At 44.3% G+C, this 18,074-nt stretch overlaps 1 protein-coding gene across 1 annotated transcript in view; it reads left to right on the forward strand.

Moving 5' to 3' along the window:
• The window catches only part of LOC306959846 (uncharacterized protein), an 82,154-nt gene extending 64,340 nt beyond the window's left edge, over nucleotides 1-17,814 (forward strand). The window contains exons 10-15 of the mRNA XM_079552074.1: nucleotides 441-522; nucleotides 607-780; nucleotides 2,724-2,850; nucleotides 6,570-6,721; nucleotides 11,460-11,657; nucleotides 17,682-17,814. Of these exons, the coding sequence (XP_079408200.1) occupies nucleotides 441-522; nucleotides 607-780; nucleotides 2,724-2,850; nucleotides 6,570-6,721; nucleotides 11,460-11,607 (683 nt within the window). The 3' untranslated portion in view covers nucleotides 11,608-11,657; nucleotides 17,682-17,814. The remainder of the gene's footprint in view (nucleotides 1-440; nucleotides 523-606; nucleotides 781-2,723; nucleotides 2,851-6,569; nucleotides 6,722-11,459; nucleotides 11,658-17,681) is intronic.
• Nucleotides 17,815-18,074: the final 260 nt, after the last annotated feature.

Genomic DNA, 18,074 nt, shown 5'->3' on the forward strand with positions numbered 1-18,074 from the left:
GCTTCTTTTTCTTGATTTTTCTCCTTGTCTTTCTTCATCTTGTTCTTCTTGTCTTTCTTCTTGTCTTTCTTCCTCTAGTCATTCTTCTTCTTGTCTTTCTTCCTCTTGTCTTTCTTCTTGTTCTTGTCTTTCTTTGTCTTGTCTTTCTTCTTCTACCTTCTTTGTCTTCGTCTTCTTCTTCTTCTTCTTCTTCTTCTTCTTCTTCTAGATAACAAACATTGCAGTATTCACCTTATTCCTTATTGCCTTGTCTCTTCACTTCCGTTGTCCTGACTCTTCCGGTCGAGCGTGAAGCCGTTCGTGTAGTAACTGACTTTATCTTCACGTCTCCAGTTCCCACGTGACTGATAGAAGAAAAGGGGCGGGCACTCTTCATGGCGACGCCCACAGGAACTTCCGAACTGCCCATAAACATCTCTATTTGCCTTTGTCTGTCACAGGAGGAACCGTGCAGTCCAAGTCCTACAGCTTCTCCTCCTCCACCTCCTCCATCTCCTCCAACACCACCAAGAAAGTGGGCAGGTACCTTCACACCCGTGTCAGACAAAGGTCCTTCAGTCCTCGTCCGTCCTCTGCAGTTTCAGCGTTTCTTTCTCCTCTGCTCAGTGTGTTCGACCGGACGGACGACAGCTCCTCCCGCGGGGGGGCCCTGGCCGCGGTGGAGCGCAGGCAGGCCGAGAGGAGGAAGGAGCTGATGAGGGCCCAGACCATGCCCAAGGCCTCCTCCATGCAGGCCCGCAAAGCCATGATCGAGAAGCTGGACAAGGACAACTCTGGAGGGTGAGTTTCATTTTAAGGACTTGTCGTTCCTGAACACTTCCTCCGGTTTGTGTGGGAAGACCTGCCATTTAAAGATTATGCTCTTTGACCCCTTAATTCCCGCCTGAACCGAGCACATTTTCTCCAGTTTGGCTTTACCCCAATCCAAAAGCTTCTGGAAAAAAGGTGTGAAAATAGCGACAGAACCGAGACGAAAACAATGATGAAAATGTGACAAAAAAGTGAGAAAACATTGACAAAAAAGTGACGGAAAATTTATGAAAAAGTGGCAAAAAAATGACAAAAATGTGACCAAAAAATGACCAAAAAAATGACAAAAAAAATGACAAAAATGTGACAAAAAAAGACAAAAAAATGATTAAAAAAATGATGAAAATGTGACAAAAATGTGACAAAAATGTGACAAAAAAAGACAAAAAATTGATGAAAACAATGATGAAAATGTGACAAAAAAGTGAGAAAACATTGACAAAAAAGTGACGGAAAATTTATGAAAAAGTGGCAAAAAAATGACAAAAAAGGACAAAAATGTGACAAAAATGTGACAAAAATGTGACAAAAAAAGACAAAAAAATGACGAAAATGTGACAAAAATGTGACAAAAATGACAAAAATGTGACAAAAAAATAACAAATATGTGACAAAAAATGACAAAAATGTGACAAAAAATGACCCAAAAATTGACAAAAATGTGACAAAAAAAATTACAAAAATGTGATTAAAAATTGACGGAAAAAAATGACAAAAATGTGATAAAAATTTTACAAAAAAATTATAAAAAATTGACAAAAAAATAATAAAAAAATGACAAAAAGTTACAAAAATGAGTTGAATACCCAACAAAAAAATGATGGAATAAAATCTGATGACGTGAGGAAAAAGATCCTCTCGGTTCAGGCGGGAGTTAAGAGGTTAAGACTTAAAGCAGGAGTTGCAACGTCAAATCCGGCACCCCAGGACAGAACCTCTGGCCCCTAAGATGATTTTGAGAAATATTATTATGCAAATAAGAGATCAAATACCTGTTAAAGGGGCGAGATGCAAGTTCGCCATTTCATACTCACTACTGCCGCCTCAGGTCATACATGTAACTGCAGCTTCTATACTAACCTCGTGCATGACGGCTCTTCAGACCCGAACACCTTCCTGAGTGACAGAGCAGGATTCAGAGGCAGTTATGGTGAACAGGTCTGAGCTCATTCTACACATGAGGACATGGAGGAACATGTAGGGGGGGAAAATACAGAATTTTAACATTTTTAGACTTGGTATAGTCCCTTTAAAGAGCTCTAAACATGTGAAATTGTATTACTGTAATCAGTTTTTTTTTTTTAAATGTCCTGGCAGAAAATCCCCCCGTCATATGCAACAGTGTAATACAGTGATTCTCAACTGGTGGGACCTTTTTTTCCTCCATATATTCCAAGATTAATATTAATGGGTTGTTTTGATCTCTTAAAAGCATATCTACTGCAGGTTCAAACAATAACATGTATGGAATATACAATATTTCATACGATATGTGACAAATTACAGTTGTATTTGGGTTCTTTCCTTTAGGCTCCAACGGTGAGGTTCAGCCATTGGTGTTGAAAATGTTCCCTCCATGATGCAAACTTGCCTCCCCCTGCCTTAAAGGAACAGGCCACCGTTTTTCCACACTGAGATATGTTCTTGCCTGAGCTTAGACGAGTTGATGTGTACCTGTCTGGTCTTTGTGCGTGCCCTCAGTCACGCAAAAATGACCAAAAATACTCTTCCACGGGCACAAAGACCAGACAGGTACGGATCAACTCATCTAAGCTCAGGTAAGAACATATCTCAGTGTGGAAGAACGGTGCCTGGTCCTTTAATGCTTTCTGTAACTGTATCTCGTATTCACTGGAGGAGGAGGAGATAAGGAAGCCTGAGCTAACACTGCTCTCCTGCCCTGTTGTCCACAGCTCTGGAGGTCCAGCTGTGGTGAAGATCAACAGAGTCCAGCGCTCCACCAGCTTCGGAGTCCCCAACGCCAACTCCATCAAACAGATGCTGCTGGACTGGTGCCGGGCCAAGACCAGGTCTTACGAGGTGAGGACCATCTGGTTTTGGCCGACCTCAGAGACCGACGAGGAGGAGTCGGGTTTGAGGAGCTCAGAGAGATACAAAGAAGCATTTAAAAAACAATAAAAGGAAGTTGAAATGGATCTGAAAGTTCACAGGCAGCCGGTGAAGAGAAGATCAAATTCCCATGTGCCAGTAGGACTGACTTCCCCCCTAAATAAAGTGCATTAAAGTAATCCAGCCTGGTCGTGATGAAGGCTTGGATAAAGTTCTCACGTGACAGAAAGTGCTTTACTTTGACCAACTGCCTCAAGCTCAGCTCACACTACGCGACTTTTATGCCCGATTTTGCTCTAATTCTCAGTCGTGCCGAGTCTTCTCGAGTCGGAGGAGATCACAGAGAGTCGGGTCGTGTAGTGTGGGGGGGGGTCACGACTGGACCGACGTTGGACTCGTGTAGTGTGGGCGGTAGAAAGACGTGATTAGACTCAAGTCGTAGGAACATGTTTGATTTTTAAGCCCGATTTTGGACGCACGGGAGAAACGTGGGTGATTTTACCCCAAATGTGAATGACAGAGTGATATAAGTAAGGATTAAACAACGAGGAGCCGCGTCGTGGTGTTCTTGACTCCGCGTCTTGCATTATAACGTCTAACGCGGCTCCTCGTTGTTTAATCCGCTTATACCAGGGTCCCACAAACGTAACATTTATAATAAATGTTTTTTTCATTGACTAAAGTCACTAAATCTGCCAGACTACGGGACTATTTTGTGTGGGTGATTAGCCGGTCACTGAAGGCTGGTCTCAGAGCGAGTCATTCTCCGCAGCTATTACGAGGATCTCAGTCAGGCTCAACGACACAACATCAGCACAGAATCACAACACAACAGGACTAACCCGGAAACACTTTTCCCTGGAAGGAAACACCGATATGCGGCACTCGTGGGCACGAGTTATTTACCTTTTACAAGGTTTAACCTGAAGCTAAAGCTAGCTAGCTCAACCAGCTCAACTGTTTATGGAAACAGCTGCGGTGGAGTCGCTCACACCTGGGCCCCCCCAACTGAAACTTTTATGTTTGACTTTACTAATCCAGACAAATATGCTTCAATGCAGGATCATTTTATGTACGACTGAAAATGATTAATAGCCTTAACCGTTTCCAATAGAAATGTAAAGCTCATATTTTATTAACAGTAGCTAACCTAGCTGCTCACTCTCCTCTACAAACATTTAGCAAACGTTTTGTTTTGGCCAAAAACGTTGAAATTAAACAAAATCCATCTCATACGTTCCTGTCAGTCACTAATTACGCCTTTATCTGATTCAGCTGTGTCATGCGTTGCTATGGCGACGCCACAGCGGAGTGATATCCCAGTGATTTAACTACCGGACTACGTGTGCGGTTATACCAAAATAATGCACCAGCCAATCAGAATCCAGTATTCACCCAGACCATGGTATAAAGACAGAAAAACACCGCCGCACCTCCTTTTTTTCACTTCTCTGTTAAACCAGCGGCACAAACGTCTCATTTCACGGCCACAGCCCCACACACGAAACAGCACAACTTTATATCACCAAAAGTTCACCACAACCACCTTTTCCAGCTACATTTCAACCACGAACAGAGTTTAGTGGCTCTTACTGAGTTTGGAGACGAACTGTTCAGCTTCACCTCGCTGCTAACGGAGGCTAGCCTCTCTCCGCTTTCTCCTCCGTCTCCTCCATCTCGAGGCTTTGTCACAATATTTCAGCTCTGTGTTCTCTTAAAACAACGTGAAGCTCAGACATTCTCAAGAGTGGATGTTCTTTTCTGAAGCCCCTGTTTTCAGTCCCAGCTCAGAGAAGAGAGAGACGTGAGGGAGACGGTTTCATAAAACTGGCAATATCTCCGTTTCTAGAAACAAAACAGTGATTTTGATCAAAACTAGCTTCTGCTTTCTCCTTTTCTTTTTAAATCCACTGAAATACGTCCCGCTTCTTCGTGTCGCAAAGGTTTATCTCCATTTGACAGAACTATAGCCCAGTTGAAGCTTCGTAGTAGCAGTAAGCTAGCGCTGCGGTGTTGTGACATTGTTGACACCGTTGACCAATCCGTACACGCACATGTTTTCCCTCCTTCACAAACACAGGCCTGTCTTTGCAGATTTGGGGTCAGTTTTGGAAGAGGAGAGGACAGACTGTGTTATAAAACATCAGCTGTTTGTCAGAATCGTGTGTCGCTCTTACGATTCTCAGTCGTTAAGTGTTGAACCCCCAGACGTTCTATAATCGCACTGAATCCAGTCGTGTAGTGTGGACCCCCCATTCTATATAAAATCATTTAAGACTAGAAAAATCGTGTAGTGCGTGCTGACCTTCAGGTGGAAGAAATTCACAATCCCCAGTTTACAGCACAGGGTCGTACATACAACTCTACAGAACTGACACCAGAGCTGGGACCAAAAAATTAAAATGGAGGGAATTCAAAACCATCCCGGATTTAATGTCCCTAAGACACATTTGTAAAGAGTTCACAGAAAGTCCGTCCTTCTTTCTCAGGGGAACATAAATCTGACAGTATCTTAACAGTAGAAGGAGAAGCCATGTCTCCTAAGTGTGGATCCCAGAGGCAACAAATACAATGGAAACAAAATGGGGCCCAGTATGGATCCTTGTGGAACCCCATAGGATCGAGGTGCATGAGAAGTAGGGATGCACCGATCCGCTTTTTTGAGCTCCCGATCCGATCCGATATTTTTGACACTTCATCTGGCCGATACTGATCCGATACCGATCCGACCACTAGTTTTACCAGTTGTATTTTTTTCATAAACATGGAAGACGTTTTGGCTTTAGCTTTGAATTTTTTAACACCTTAACTCCCGCCTGAACCGAGCACATTTTCTCCAGTTTGGCTTTACCCCAGTCCAAAAGCTTCTGGAAAAAAGCTGTGAAAATAGCGACAAAACAGAGACGAAAACAATGATGGAAATGTGACAAAAAAGTGAGAAAACTTTGACAAAAAATGACAAAAAAAGGACAAAAAAAGACCAAAAAATGACAAAAAATGATTAAAAAACATTACAAAAAAAGTTACAAATGAGTTGATTACCCCCCAAAAAAAAGATGGAAAAAAATTTGATGACATGATTAGAAAGTTTTTCAGAAGCAGGTGTTTTAATTCTGTTTTGAAATGTGTCTTGTAAGCCCACGAGAGCTGAGCACTTCTGTGAAAGACACAATAATAAGAATAAATCAAATCAAATAAATAAATTCAGTGTCCTAGCGTAGCGATAGCATGTAGGCCGTGAATCTGCGGTCCTGGATCTGCAGCGGCTCCATCTGCAGGTTTACCGCAGATTCACGGCCGTCTTGTATCGGACCCGTTCAGTCATCAAATCCGATCCAATCCGATACTCTAAAAAAGCCTGATCGGCTACCGATACCGATACTGAATATCGGATCGGTACATCCCTAATGAGAAGTTGTGTCTTTTAAATAGGATCCAAACCAGTCCAGAGCGACACCCTTTGAAAATGAAACCGCTGGTCGGTAATGGATTCCCGGTGGCTCTTGGACAGTTCCTTTGTCTTCTGTCTTCTCGCGACCTTGTAGGCCATCGGTGACCAAACGTCTGATGGTTCCGTGGTAAATAGAGTGTAAAGAAAATGTGAAGAAATGTGATGTTTTTTGAGAAGAGACCAACGTTCTCTCACGGTCCTGTATGAGCGCTCACTTTGTCGACTCTTTCTCTCGTAGCACGTGGACATCCAGAACTTCTCGTCCAGCTGGAGCAACGGCATGGCCTTCTGCGCCCTGGTCCACCATTTCTTCCCCGAGGCGTTCGACTACAGCTCGCTCAGCCCGTCGGAGCGCAGGAAGAACTTCGACCTGGCCTTCACCACCGCAGAGTGAGTGCTCGGTCCGTTCCCCGCGAGAGAAGGAACCAAAGAACGAAGAAAACGATCCTTTACGCTTAGATAGAAGCTCCGCCTTCTCTGTGTCATAGGACATGAGTGGGATTTACCTCCAGGGATGGGCCACGGAGTTTAGATCAAATGAAATACTAAGTAATATTAAATATAAAACCAATACCAATGCAAAAAGTGGGGATATCCGGATGCTTTTATGTTCCACGTTTAAAACTGGAATTAATGTGTGTATGAAAAACAGGCTGCTCTTGTAAGGATCGTGTATGTTGCTTGGAGCGCCCTCCAATGGCAGCCGGATGAATTACCAATGCTTAAAACGTAAAGATCGACCGATATGGGTTTTTCTAAGGCCGATGCCGATTTTTGGGGATTTTCATTGCCCGATATTTTTTATTGATTTTTATTTAATTACTTTATTGTGATTCAATCATAGGCTGTGTCCGAATGTCCACACTATCCCCTATATAGTGACTCTATAGTGGTCACACCATTTTGTAGGGGTGTCTTAATGTCCAGAGAGAAAAAAGTAGTGCACTCGAAATTTCCCACAATGCATCTCGAAAAGTGGTGAGCATCGATGGTCACAAAACGGGTCAATATAGACCACAATGCATTGCGAGAGTGGGAGAAGAGCCGGACAGAGACAGGTCTGTGAACTAAACACGACTTAAGTAAATCAGCTGTTTCAGTCGAGTGTTTGTGTTTCTCAGGAATAAACGATTTCAATATAAACGGTTACGGTGAAAAGATGCTAACGTTAGCTGCTAACCTTTAGCGTAAGCTGTTAAATGACCGACAGCTTCATGCTAACGTTAGCTGCTAACCTTTAGCTGGAGCTGTTAAATGACCGACAGCTTCCTCTGGAATAATCCAAGCCATTCATGTAAAATCCATGTGAAATATAAAGTATCTGACTCATATTTATCCATAAATATTCCACTGTCTCTGAGTTTGGTTTTTATCACAGAAATACTTTATTCCCGGAGTTTAGTGACTTTTATCAGATGTAGTCGCTCAATCTGCTGGTGTTCGGACACCGGGCTCTGACCGACTCTCGGCGTCTCTGAGCTCACGCTGGAGTGACTTTTTTTTTTTTTTGTGATGATAGTTTTAATTTTAATTTAACTGTCAAATAAAACGCCTGTAAAAGTGCCAAAACAGTCGTTCTGTTTCATAAAATAAACGTTTGTAACAATAAATAAATTCCGATAAAATTTAAAACAAACAAACATATCTGCAGCCGCAGCGCGCCTGACGTCACGCAGCTCGGAGAAAGTCGTGACTTCTGTCCAAATCGCCAACAGAATCAGTGACTCTATAGTGACTATATAGTCACTATAGAGTCACTATATAGTGACTATATAGTGACTATATAGTGACTATATAGTCACTATAGAGTGACTATAGAGTGACTATATAGTGACTATATAGTCACTATAGAGTGACTATAGAGTGACTATATAGTCACTATAGAGTCACTATATAGTGCGGCCTATGTAGTGAATGAGGGGTCAGGGACGAGTGTGGACATTCGGACACAGCCATAGTTTCTGTCCCAGCTTAGTTGCCGTTAGCTTTAGCATGCTGCTGTTAGCATTAGCGTACTGTCGTTAGCCATGGTGTTTTGCACGGCGATCAAAAAAACATTGTGTAGGTTAAAACTAACTCAGCGATTGAATTCTCTCTTTCAGTAGAGCTGAAAGAAATATCGTTATCGTATCGATATCGAGATATGAACATTCAAGATATTAGTATCGAACAAGCAGCGATATATCGTATACTGATATCGAGATATGAACATTCAAAACATTGAAATCGAAAGAAGCAAGATCTAAACGATATAGATTTTCATCAATAAAACTGCACTCATTATTATGTTTTAGTTTTCCTGCTTTTAACCTAACCCATAGTTATATCGTATCGTATCAATATCGAGATATCTGGCAAGAATATCGAGATACAACATGTTGTTCATATCCTTCAGCCCGACCTCGGAGGTTATGGGGGACTCGTTTTAAAGCCGACTTCGTTCTTTCCAAAGCAAAAGTCGGGAAGTCTCTGTCACTTTTATCAGCTTTTATCGGCCGATAACCGATACTAGATCAGCCGATAACCGATACTAGATCAGCCGATAACCGATACTAGATCAGCCGATAGACGATACTAGATCAGCTGATAACCTATATTGTAAAATACCCAAATATCGGCCCGATATATCAGCCATATGTTGGTCGACCTCTACTTAATAACGGCATGCTGGCAAATCGATAGTTTGGCAATGGCTTCGGAAATAAATTAAAAAATCCAAACTGCATTTCAGTGTTTAACCACAAGGGGCAGCACACACGTGTAGACAGATTTACCACAGAAAAACCTGGGAAACGAAAACAAACAATACTTTTCTCTAGGTCATTTAAAGTGTAGTTTGTGTGTCTTTGGGTCGACTCCTCCGTGTATACGACGTCCGTACAGCAGCAGGTCGCCCTCCGGACAGACTCCCCCTTCTCCCCCCCCTCCCCCCCCGGTCCGCCACGCTGTAGTTCAGCCCTACAAGCTTCACTCGTGCTGTGATGTCATTGAACACATTCACCGTGTACTCGATGTGTAAATCACTGTGTGTTTAAGGCACTGTAAGAATGTACTGTATTTGTGTCGCGCAGGGTTCCTATGCATTTTCATCACACAGAGACATTTTAGACGAGAGAAAACTTTTATGTAAACGTACATGAAATAAGGACAGGAAGTAGTTCATCTAAAATGGCATACAGGAAGTAACTACAACATTTCATACAGGCAGAGATACTGTATGTACTTCATCCCCAGCTCGTTACACTTATGAAAACTTACATACGAGTCAGGGCGGCCACCAGAGAGTTGCTGAACACGCTGCCCTCTGGTGGTCTGGAGGTGATTTAGTTTAGATGCATGGAACCCTGGTAAATGAATGGACTGTATAGTTTGTCAGTGTGAGCCTCTGGGTCACGTCTCACACGTCTCACACGTGTCACATGTGTCACTGTGTGCTGTAGATGAAGCATGTCACGGAAGCACCTGTGTAATGTTGTCTTTCTTTCTTTCTTTCTGTGTTTGTCCCACTCACTGTTCTGGCCGTACACCACTCTCTCCTGTCCCACGTTCTCTCTCTCTCCTGTCCCACGTTCTCTCTCTCTCCTGTCCCACGTTCTCTCTCTCTCCTGTCCCACGTTCTCTCTCTCTCCTGTCCCACGTTCTCTCTCTCTCCTGTCCCACATTCTCTCTCTCTCTGTCCCACGTTCTCTCTCTCTCCTGTCCCACGTTCTCTCTCTCTCCTGTCCCACATTCTCTCTCTCTCCTGTCCCACGTTCTCTCTCTCCTGTCCCACGTTCTCTCTCTCTGTCCCACATTCTCTCTCTCTGTCCCATTCTCTCTCCACCTTTACCACTCCCTCTCTCGCTCTCTCTCGCTCTCTCTCTCTCTCCCTGTTCTTCTTTCCTCCCTCTCCTCTCTCTTTGGTCTTCCCACCTTCCCTCTATCTCTCTCTCCCCCTTTACCTCTTCCCTCTCACTCCTTTTATCTAACTCACCCTCTATCTCTCTCCCTGTCTTTCTGTCCTCCCTCTCTCTCTCTCTCTCTCTCTCTCTCTCTCACACTCTCCCTTTACCTCTCTCTCCCTCGCTCCCCCTCTCACCCTACCTCTCTCACTCTCTGTCCTCCCGTTCTATCTCTCCCTTTACCTCCCTCTTCCTCTCTCTCTCTCTCTTCCTATTCTTCTGTCCTCCTTCTCCTCTCTCTTTGGTCTTCCCACCTTCCCTCCCTCTCTCTCACTCCTTTTACCTAACTCTCCCTCTATCTCTCGCTCCCCCTTTACCTCTCCTTCTCTCGCTCCCCCTCTCACCTTACCTCTCTCCCTCTCTGTCCTCCCGTTCTCTCTCTCCCTCTCTCTTCCTGTCCTTCTGTCCTCTCTATCTATCTCTCTCTCTCCCTTTACCTCTCCCTCTCTCTTGACCTCTTCCATCTCCCTCCCTCCCTCTCACCCTCTATCTCTCTCCCTGTCTTTCTGTCCTCCCTCTCTCTCCCTCTCTCTCTCTCTCTCTCCCTTTACCTCTCTAACTCACTGTCCTCTCCCTCTCTCTCTCTCTCCCACCTTCCCTCTCTCTCTCTCTCTCTCCTCTCTCTCCTCTCTCTCTCTCTCTCTCTCTCTCTCTCTCTCTCCCTTTACCTCTCTCACTATCTGTCCTCCCTCTCTCTCTTCTGTCCCACCTTCCATCTCACTCCCTCTGCCCTGCCGCCCCCTCTCTCCATTTACCTCTCTCACTCTCTGTCCTCCCGTTCTCTCTCTCTCTCTCTCTCCCAACTTCCCTCTCTCTCGCTCTCTCCCTTTACCTCTCTAACTCTCTCTCTCTAACCCACTGTCCTCTCTCTCTCTCTCTCTCTCTCCCTTTACCTCCTTCTCTCTCCCTGTCCTACTGTCCTCTCTCTCTCTCTCTCTCTCCCTCTCTCCCTCTCTCTCCCCTCTCCCTTTACCTCTCTAACTCTCTCTCTCTAACCCACTGTCCTCTCTCTCTCTCTCTCCCTTTACCTCCTTCTCTCTCCCTGTCCTACTGTCCTTTCTCTCTCTCTCTCTCTCTCTCTCTCTCTCTCTCTCTCTCTCTCTCTCTCTCTCTCTCTCTCTCCCACCTACCATCTCTCTCCCCCCCTCCCGCATGCCCCGCCCCCTTCCCTCCCGCGGCGTCTCCAGGGCGATGGTGGACTGTCCTCAGCTGCTGGACGTGGACGACATGGTGAAGATGCGCGAGCCCGATTGGAAGTGCGTGTACACCTACCTGCAGGAGTTTTACCGCGGCCTGGTGACCAAGGGCCTGGTCAAAACACGCGGCAACAGCTAAGGCCGGCGCCGCGGCGGCGAGGCCCGGCACGCACACGCAGCAGCAGCACGGTGAGACGGGCCGAGCACGCCGAGCCCAAACGTCACGGAGCCAGAAAAACACACTTTCACCCATACACACTAATGGAGTCACGAAGGAGAAGCTAACAGGCTAACTAAAGCTAACTGTGGGCTAGCGCCACTTAAGCAGTATTTACAGCCAAGTCTGAGTGAAAACAATGATCACAATCTCCCTCTGTGCCTTTGTCTTTTCTGTCAGCGCAGGATTTACTCTCACGGACGATTAATGAGTAAAAAACACAACATGTACGAGAGCTGCAGTGGTGCTGACGGCCTCTAGGGGCAGGAGTTACTCAGCGCTGCTTTAACCTCTTAACTCCCGCCTGAACCGAGAGGATCTTTTTCCTCACGTTATCACATTTTTTTCCATCATTTTTTTGTTGGGTATTCAACTTGTAACTTTTTTAACTCATTTTTTCTCATATTTTTTTTCATTTTATTTTATTTATTTTTTTCTTTTTTTTTGTCAATTTTTTGTAATATTTTTGGTCCATTTTTTATCCATTTTTTTTCATTTTTTGTCACTTTTTTTTTTTTTTTTTTGGTCACATTTTTGTCATTTTTTCGTCCATTTTTTGTCCATTTCTTGTGACATTTTTTGTCACATTTTTTTTATTCTTTTTTCATTTTATTTTATTTATATTTTTCATTTTTTGGTCAATTTTTTTGTCAATTTTTTGTCATTTTTTCGTCAATTTTTTATCAAATTTTTGTCATTTTTTGTCACATTTTTTTTTTCTTTCTTTTTTTTTCATAATTTTTTTCTTTTTTTTCTTCTTTTTTTGTCATATCTTTGTAATTTTTTTGTCATATCTTTGTAATTTTTTTGTCATATCTTTGTAATTTTTTTGTCACATTTTTGTCATTTTTTCGTCCATTTTTTGTGACATTTTTGTGACATTTTCGTCACTTTTTCATCAATGTTTTCTCACTTTTTTGTCACATTTCCATCATTGTTTTCGTCTCAGTTTTGTTGCTATTTTCACAGCTTTTTTCCAGAAGCTTTTGGACTGGGGTAAAGCCAAACTGGAGAAAATGTGCCCGGTTCAGGCGGGAGTTAAGGGGTTAAAGTTGCTCCTCGGTGTCTGCTGACCACTGTTCCGTGAAACTACCATGAAAAAAGTCGGTTTAATTTGGGAAAGTGTAAGTTTGCCGAATTTTAAACCTTTGTTGAAGCTGCGAAGATGCCGTGAGGCCTTAAAGGAGGTCTGAAAGCAGCTCTAAGTAACGTGTTTACCTAAATAAACCCTCCTCGTCGTCCCTGTGGGGGGAATACAAGTGTTTATGGGATGATTGGAGGGTCTTTCATCGCCCCCTGGTGTCTCTGGCCAGAAAACCATGTTTGCAACTTGACTGCCACCGGTCCGGAGCCACCAATACACACTAATGTAATCACGAAGAAGAAGCTAACAGGCTAACGGGCAAAGCTAACTGTGGGCTAGCGTCATATTAAACAGTATTTACAGCCAAGTTTAAGTGAAAAAATAGTATTCCCATTGTGTAATTGGATGAACAATATCCCTCTGTCCCTTTGTCTTTTCTGTCAGCGTAGGATTTACTCTCACGGACGATTAATAAGTTAAAAAATTGCAACTTGTTACGACACCTGCAGTGGCGTGTATGACCTCTAGGGGCATGAGTTACTTAGTACTGCCTTAAAAAAGTCTTAAAGGTATTGAATTTGATTTTGGGGTTCCTGCAGTTACCCTGTCAAAGTGCTTTACATTCACACTCTCTTAGGCCTGTCACGATAGTTACTATATCCACATGTCGTCCGATACATGACAGAAAAACTATGTATTTTTAGGCTCAGTAAGTATTGTCAGTACATTTAACCTCTTAACTCCCGCCTGAACCGAGAGCATTTTCTCCAGTTCAGCTTTACCCAAATCCTGTAGGCCAGTGTAACGCCTCATTTGAAAGCTAAGATCGACAAAACTCATCTAAATGGATCTTTTTCCTCACGTCATTTGTTATTTTTTGTGACAAATAGTAAATTTTTTGTCACGTTTTGTCACATTTGTCCTTTTGTTGTCAAATTTTTATCACATTTTTGCCACTTTTTCATAATTTTTTTGTAGTTTTTTTGTCCTTTTTTGTCAATTTTTTGTGACATTTTTGCCACTTTTTCATCATATTTTTGTCATTTTTTTGTCTTTTTTTTCGTCATTTTTTGGTCCTTTTTTGCCATTTTTCATAATTTTTTCATAATTTTTTGTCAATTTTTTTTGTCCATTTTTTGGCCGTTTTTGTCCATTTTTTGTAATTTTTTCATCATTTTTACATTATTTTTAGTAAAAAAAAATTGTCATTTTTTTGTCCTTTTTTGTCCATTTTTTGTCACATTTTCATATTTTTTTTTGTCATTTTTAAAAAATATTTTTGTCATTTTTTTGACCATTTTTTGACCATTTTTTAAGTCTAAATTTGCATGACATACAGTGCTTTTTTGTCACATCATCATTGTTTTCGTCTCAGTTCTGTCGCTATTTTCTCACCTTTTTTCCAGAAGCTTTTGGATTGGGGTAAAGCCAAACTGGAGAAAATGTGCTCGGTTCAGGTGGGAGTTAAGGGGTTAAATAATATTTTTCATTCATCTTTACCCGATTTTTGTGATACTCACTTTTAGAGCTATTCAAGTTTCCATTTTTGAAGTTGGTCTCAGTGGCATCAGGTGGTTTTCCTGCTTAAACATATTCAGATGTTCTCCCGGTGACAGGCCTCCTCCTCGTGGTTTCCTGCTCTGAGCACGAGCAGAGCCAAACATGGAGAGGCTGCATCAGGCTTTAAAAGGACTGTCCCCCGCAGACACCGGGCCGGAGACACGGCGCTTTAAGACCTGGTGTTTAGAGCTCGCAGCTTGTAAAGTCCCTCACACTGTCCCGACGCTGGACCAATATTCCAACTGCGGGGAAACTGTTCGTACGTCAGAGCGTCTGAGCCGAGAAGTGAGAGGTAGCTCCCAAAAAGGACAAAGCAGTTTTTATTTCAGTACCAGGAAAAAAAAAATCTGGTAAAAGGCCTTTAAAATGAATAAAGTGTTAGTTTGAGAACCACTCATGTTTGTACCAGTATATTCACCAATGTTAAACTATGAGAAGACAGTGACATCTAGTGGCCAGGATGTGCAAGGATCTTTATTGTTTTGGCAGCCCTGGTCCTCCGTAGGTGGATGTGTCAAAAGTGTGACAAAAAGATTCTGCAGAATGATCAGTTAAATGAAAAATGAATGACCACAGTTTGTGATTTCCTTGTTGTTTTGCTTTATAGACATGTTGTCCTTTTTCACATGGTTTCAGTTGGATTTCGGTCGATAGGAAGTTCCTCCAGGATGTTGTGATTGAAACTATTAATGCAAAATTAAACAAACTCTGGTGAATCAGCGCAACTTCCTCAAGACTTTTCCAATAATCTGTGATTTCCCCAAAGCCAAAGGTTTGGTCTGGTTGGTGTTTTCGGTGAGGCAGATATCTGATCCTCCTCTGATCCTCCTCATATCTGACCCTCCTCTGTCCTCCTGTGTCCTCCTGATATCTGATCCTCCTGTGTCCTCCTGATATCTGATCCTCCTGTGTCCTCCTGATATCTGATCCTCTGATCCTCCTCTGTCCTCCTGTGTCTGATCCTCCTGTGTCCTCCTGATATCTGATCCTCCTGTGTCCTCCTGATATCTGATCCTCTCTGTCCTCCTGATATCTGATCCTCCTGTGTCCTCCTGATATCTGACCTTCCTGTGTCCTCCTGATATCTGATCCTTCTGTGTCCTCCTGATATCTGACCTTCCTCTGTCCTCCTGATATCTGATCCTCCCGTGTCCTCCTGATATCTGACCCTCCTCTGTCCTCCTGATATCTGATCCTCCTCTGATCCTCCTGTGTCCTCCTGATATCTGACCCTCCTGTGTCCTCCTGATATCTGATCCTCTTCATATCTGATCCTCCTGTGTCCTCCTGATATCTGATCCTCCTCTGTCCTCCTGATATCTGATCCTCCTCTGATCCTCCTGTGTCCTCCTGATATCTGACCCTCCTCTGTCCTCCTGATATCTGATCCTCCTGATATCTGATCCTCCTCTGATCCTCCTGTGTCCTCCTGATATCTGATCCTCCTCTGATCCTCCTGTGTCCTCCTGATATCTGAGCCTCCTGTGTCCTCCTGTGTCTGATCCTCCTCTGATCCTCCTGTGTCCTCCTGATATCTGAGCCTCCTGTGTCCTCCTGTGTCTGATCCTCCTCTGATCCTCCTGTGTCCTCCTGATATCTGATCCTCTTCTGTCCTCCTGTGTCTGATCCTCCTCTGTCCTCCTGATATCTGATCCTCCTCATATCTGACCCTCCTCTGATCCTCCTGTGTCCTCCTGATATCTGACCTTCCTCTGTCCTCCTGATATCTGACCTTCCTGTGTCCTCCTGTGTCCTCCTTATATCTGATCCTCCTATGTCCTCCTGATATCTGACCTTCCTGTGTCCTCCTGATATCTGACCCTCCTGTGTCCTCCTCATATCTGATCCTCCTATGTCCTCCTGATATCTGACCTTCCTGTGTCCTCCTGATATCTGACCCTCCTGTGTCCTCCTCATATCTGATCCTCCTGTGTCCTCCTGATATCTGACCTTCCTGTGTCCTCTGATCCTCCTGATATCTGATCCTCCTGATATCTGACCCTCCTCTGATCCTCCTCTGTCCTCCTGATATCTGATCCTCCTCTGTCCTCCTCTGATCCTCCTCTGTCCTCCTCTGATCCTCCTGATATCTGACCTTCCTCTGTCCTCCTTATATCTGACCCTCCTGTGTCCTCCTTATATCTGATCCTCCTATGTCCTCCTGATATCTGACCTTCCTGTGTCCTCCTGATATCTGATCCTCCTCTGTCCTCCTGATATCTGATCCTCCTCTGTCCTCCTGATATCTGATCCTCCTGTGTCCTCCTGATATCTGACCCTCCTGTGTCCTCCTGATATCTGACCCTCCTGATATCTGATCCTCCTCTCTCCTCCTGATATCTGATCCTCCTGTGTCCTCCTGATATCTGATCCTCCTGATATCTGACCCTCCTGATATCTGACCCTCCTCTGTCCTCCTGATATCTGACCTTCCTGTGTCCTCCTGATATCTGACCCTCCTCTGTCCTCCTGATATCTGATCCTCCTGTGTCCTCCTGATATCTGACCCTCCTGTGTCCTCCTGATATCTGACTCTCCTGTGTCCTCCTGATATCTGACCCTCCTGTGTCCTCCTGATATCTGACCCTCCTGTGTCCTCCTGATATCTGACCCTCCTCTGATCCTCTCTGATCCTCCTGTGTCCTCCTGTGTCCTCCTGATATCTGATCCTCCTCTGATCCTCTCTGATCCTCCTGTGTCCTCCTGTGTCCTCCTGATATCTGACCCTCCTGTGTCCTCCTGATATCTGACCCTCCTGTGTCCTCCTGATATCTGACCCTCCTCTGTCCTCCTGATATCTGACCCTCCTGTGTCCTCCTGATATCTGACCCTCCTGTGTCCTCCTGATATCTGACCCTCCTCTGATCCTCCTCATATCTGACCCTCCTGTGTCCTCCTGATATCTGATCCTCCTGTGTCCTCCTGATATCTGACCCTCCTGTGTCCTCCTGATATCTGACCCTCCTCTGTCCTCCTGATATCTGACCCTCCTGTGTCCTCCTGATATCTGACCCTCCTCTGATCCTCCTCATATCTGACCCTCCTGTGTCCTCCTGATATCTGATCCTCCTGTGTCCTCTGTCCTCCTCATATCTGACCCTCCTCATATCTGGTCCTCCTGATATCTGATCCTCCTCTGATCCTCCTCTGTCCTCCTGATATCTGACCTTCCTGTGTCCTCCTGATATCTGACCCTCCTCATATCTGATCCTCCTCTGTCCTCCTGATATCTGATCCTCCTCATATCTGATCCTCCTCTGTCCTCCTGATATCTGACCCTCCTCTGATCCTCCTCATATCTGATCTTCCTCTGATCCTCCTCTGATCCTCCTCTGCCCTCCTGTCTCTGTAGGACGTTCGCTAAGTGCATGCCTCTGCTGGAAGTGGAGGACATGATGATCATGGGCAACAAGCCGGACTCCAAGTGCGTCTTCACCTACGTCCAGTCTCTGGTCAACCACCTGCGGCGCGTGGAGATGTCCCGGGGGCTGTCGGGCGACCTCTGACCCCTCCCCCCCCACCCCCCCTCCCCCCACCGTGAGGCGCTGCAGGGGGACGCTCCGGATCCAAAGCTCGAAAACCCACACTTTTAAGCTTTATTTTCTAACTTTATTATGTATGTTTCTGTCACGCGCCTGCCCCACATCGCTCCAGGACCGGCCACACTTTACACCACAGTTATAAAACATGTACAACGGCTTTCCTTTACTCCACCGTTTTTAAAAGATACGTATAATACTTAATA

The sequence above is a fragment of the Gobius niger genome (assembly GCF_951799975.1).
Source record: "Gobius niger genome assembly, chromosome: 1".
In the NCBI taxonomy this organism is placed as follows: Eukaryota; Metazoa; Chordata; class Actinopteri; order Gobiiformes; family Gobiidae; genus Gobius; species Gobius niger.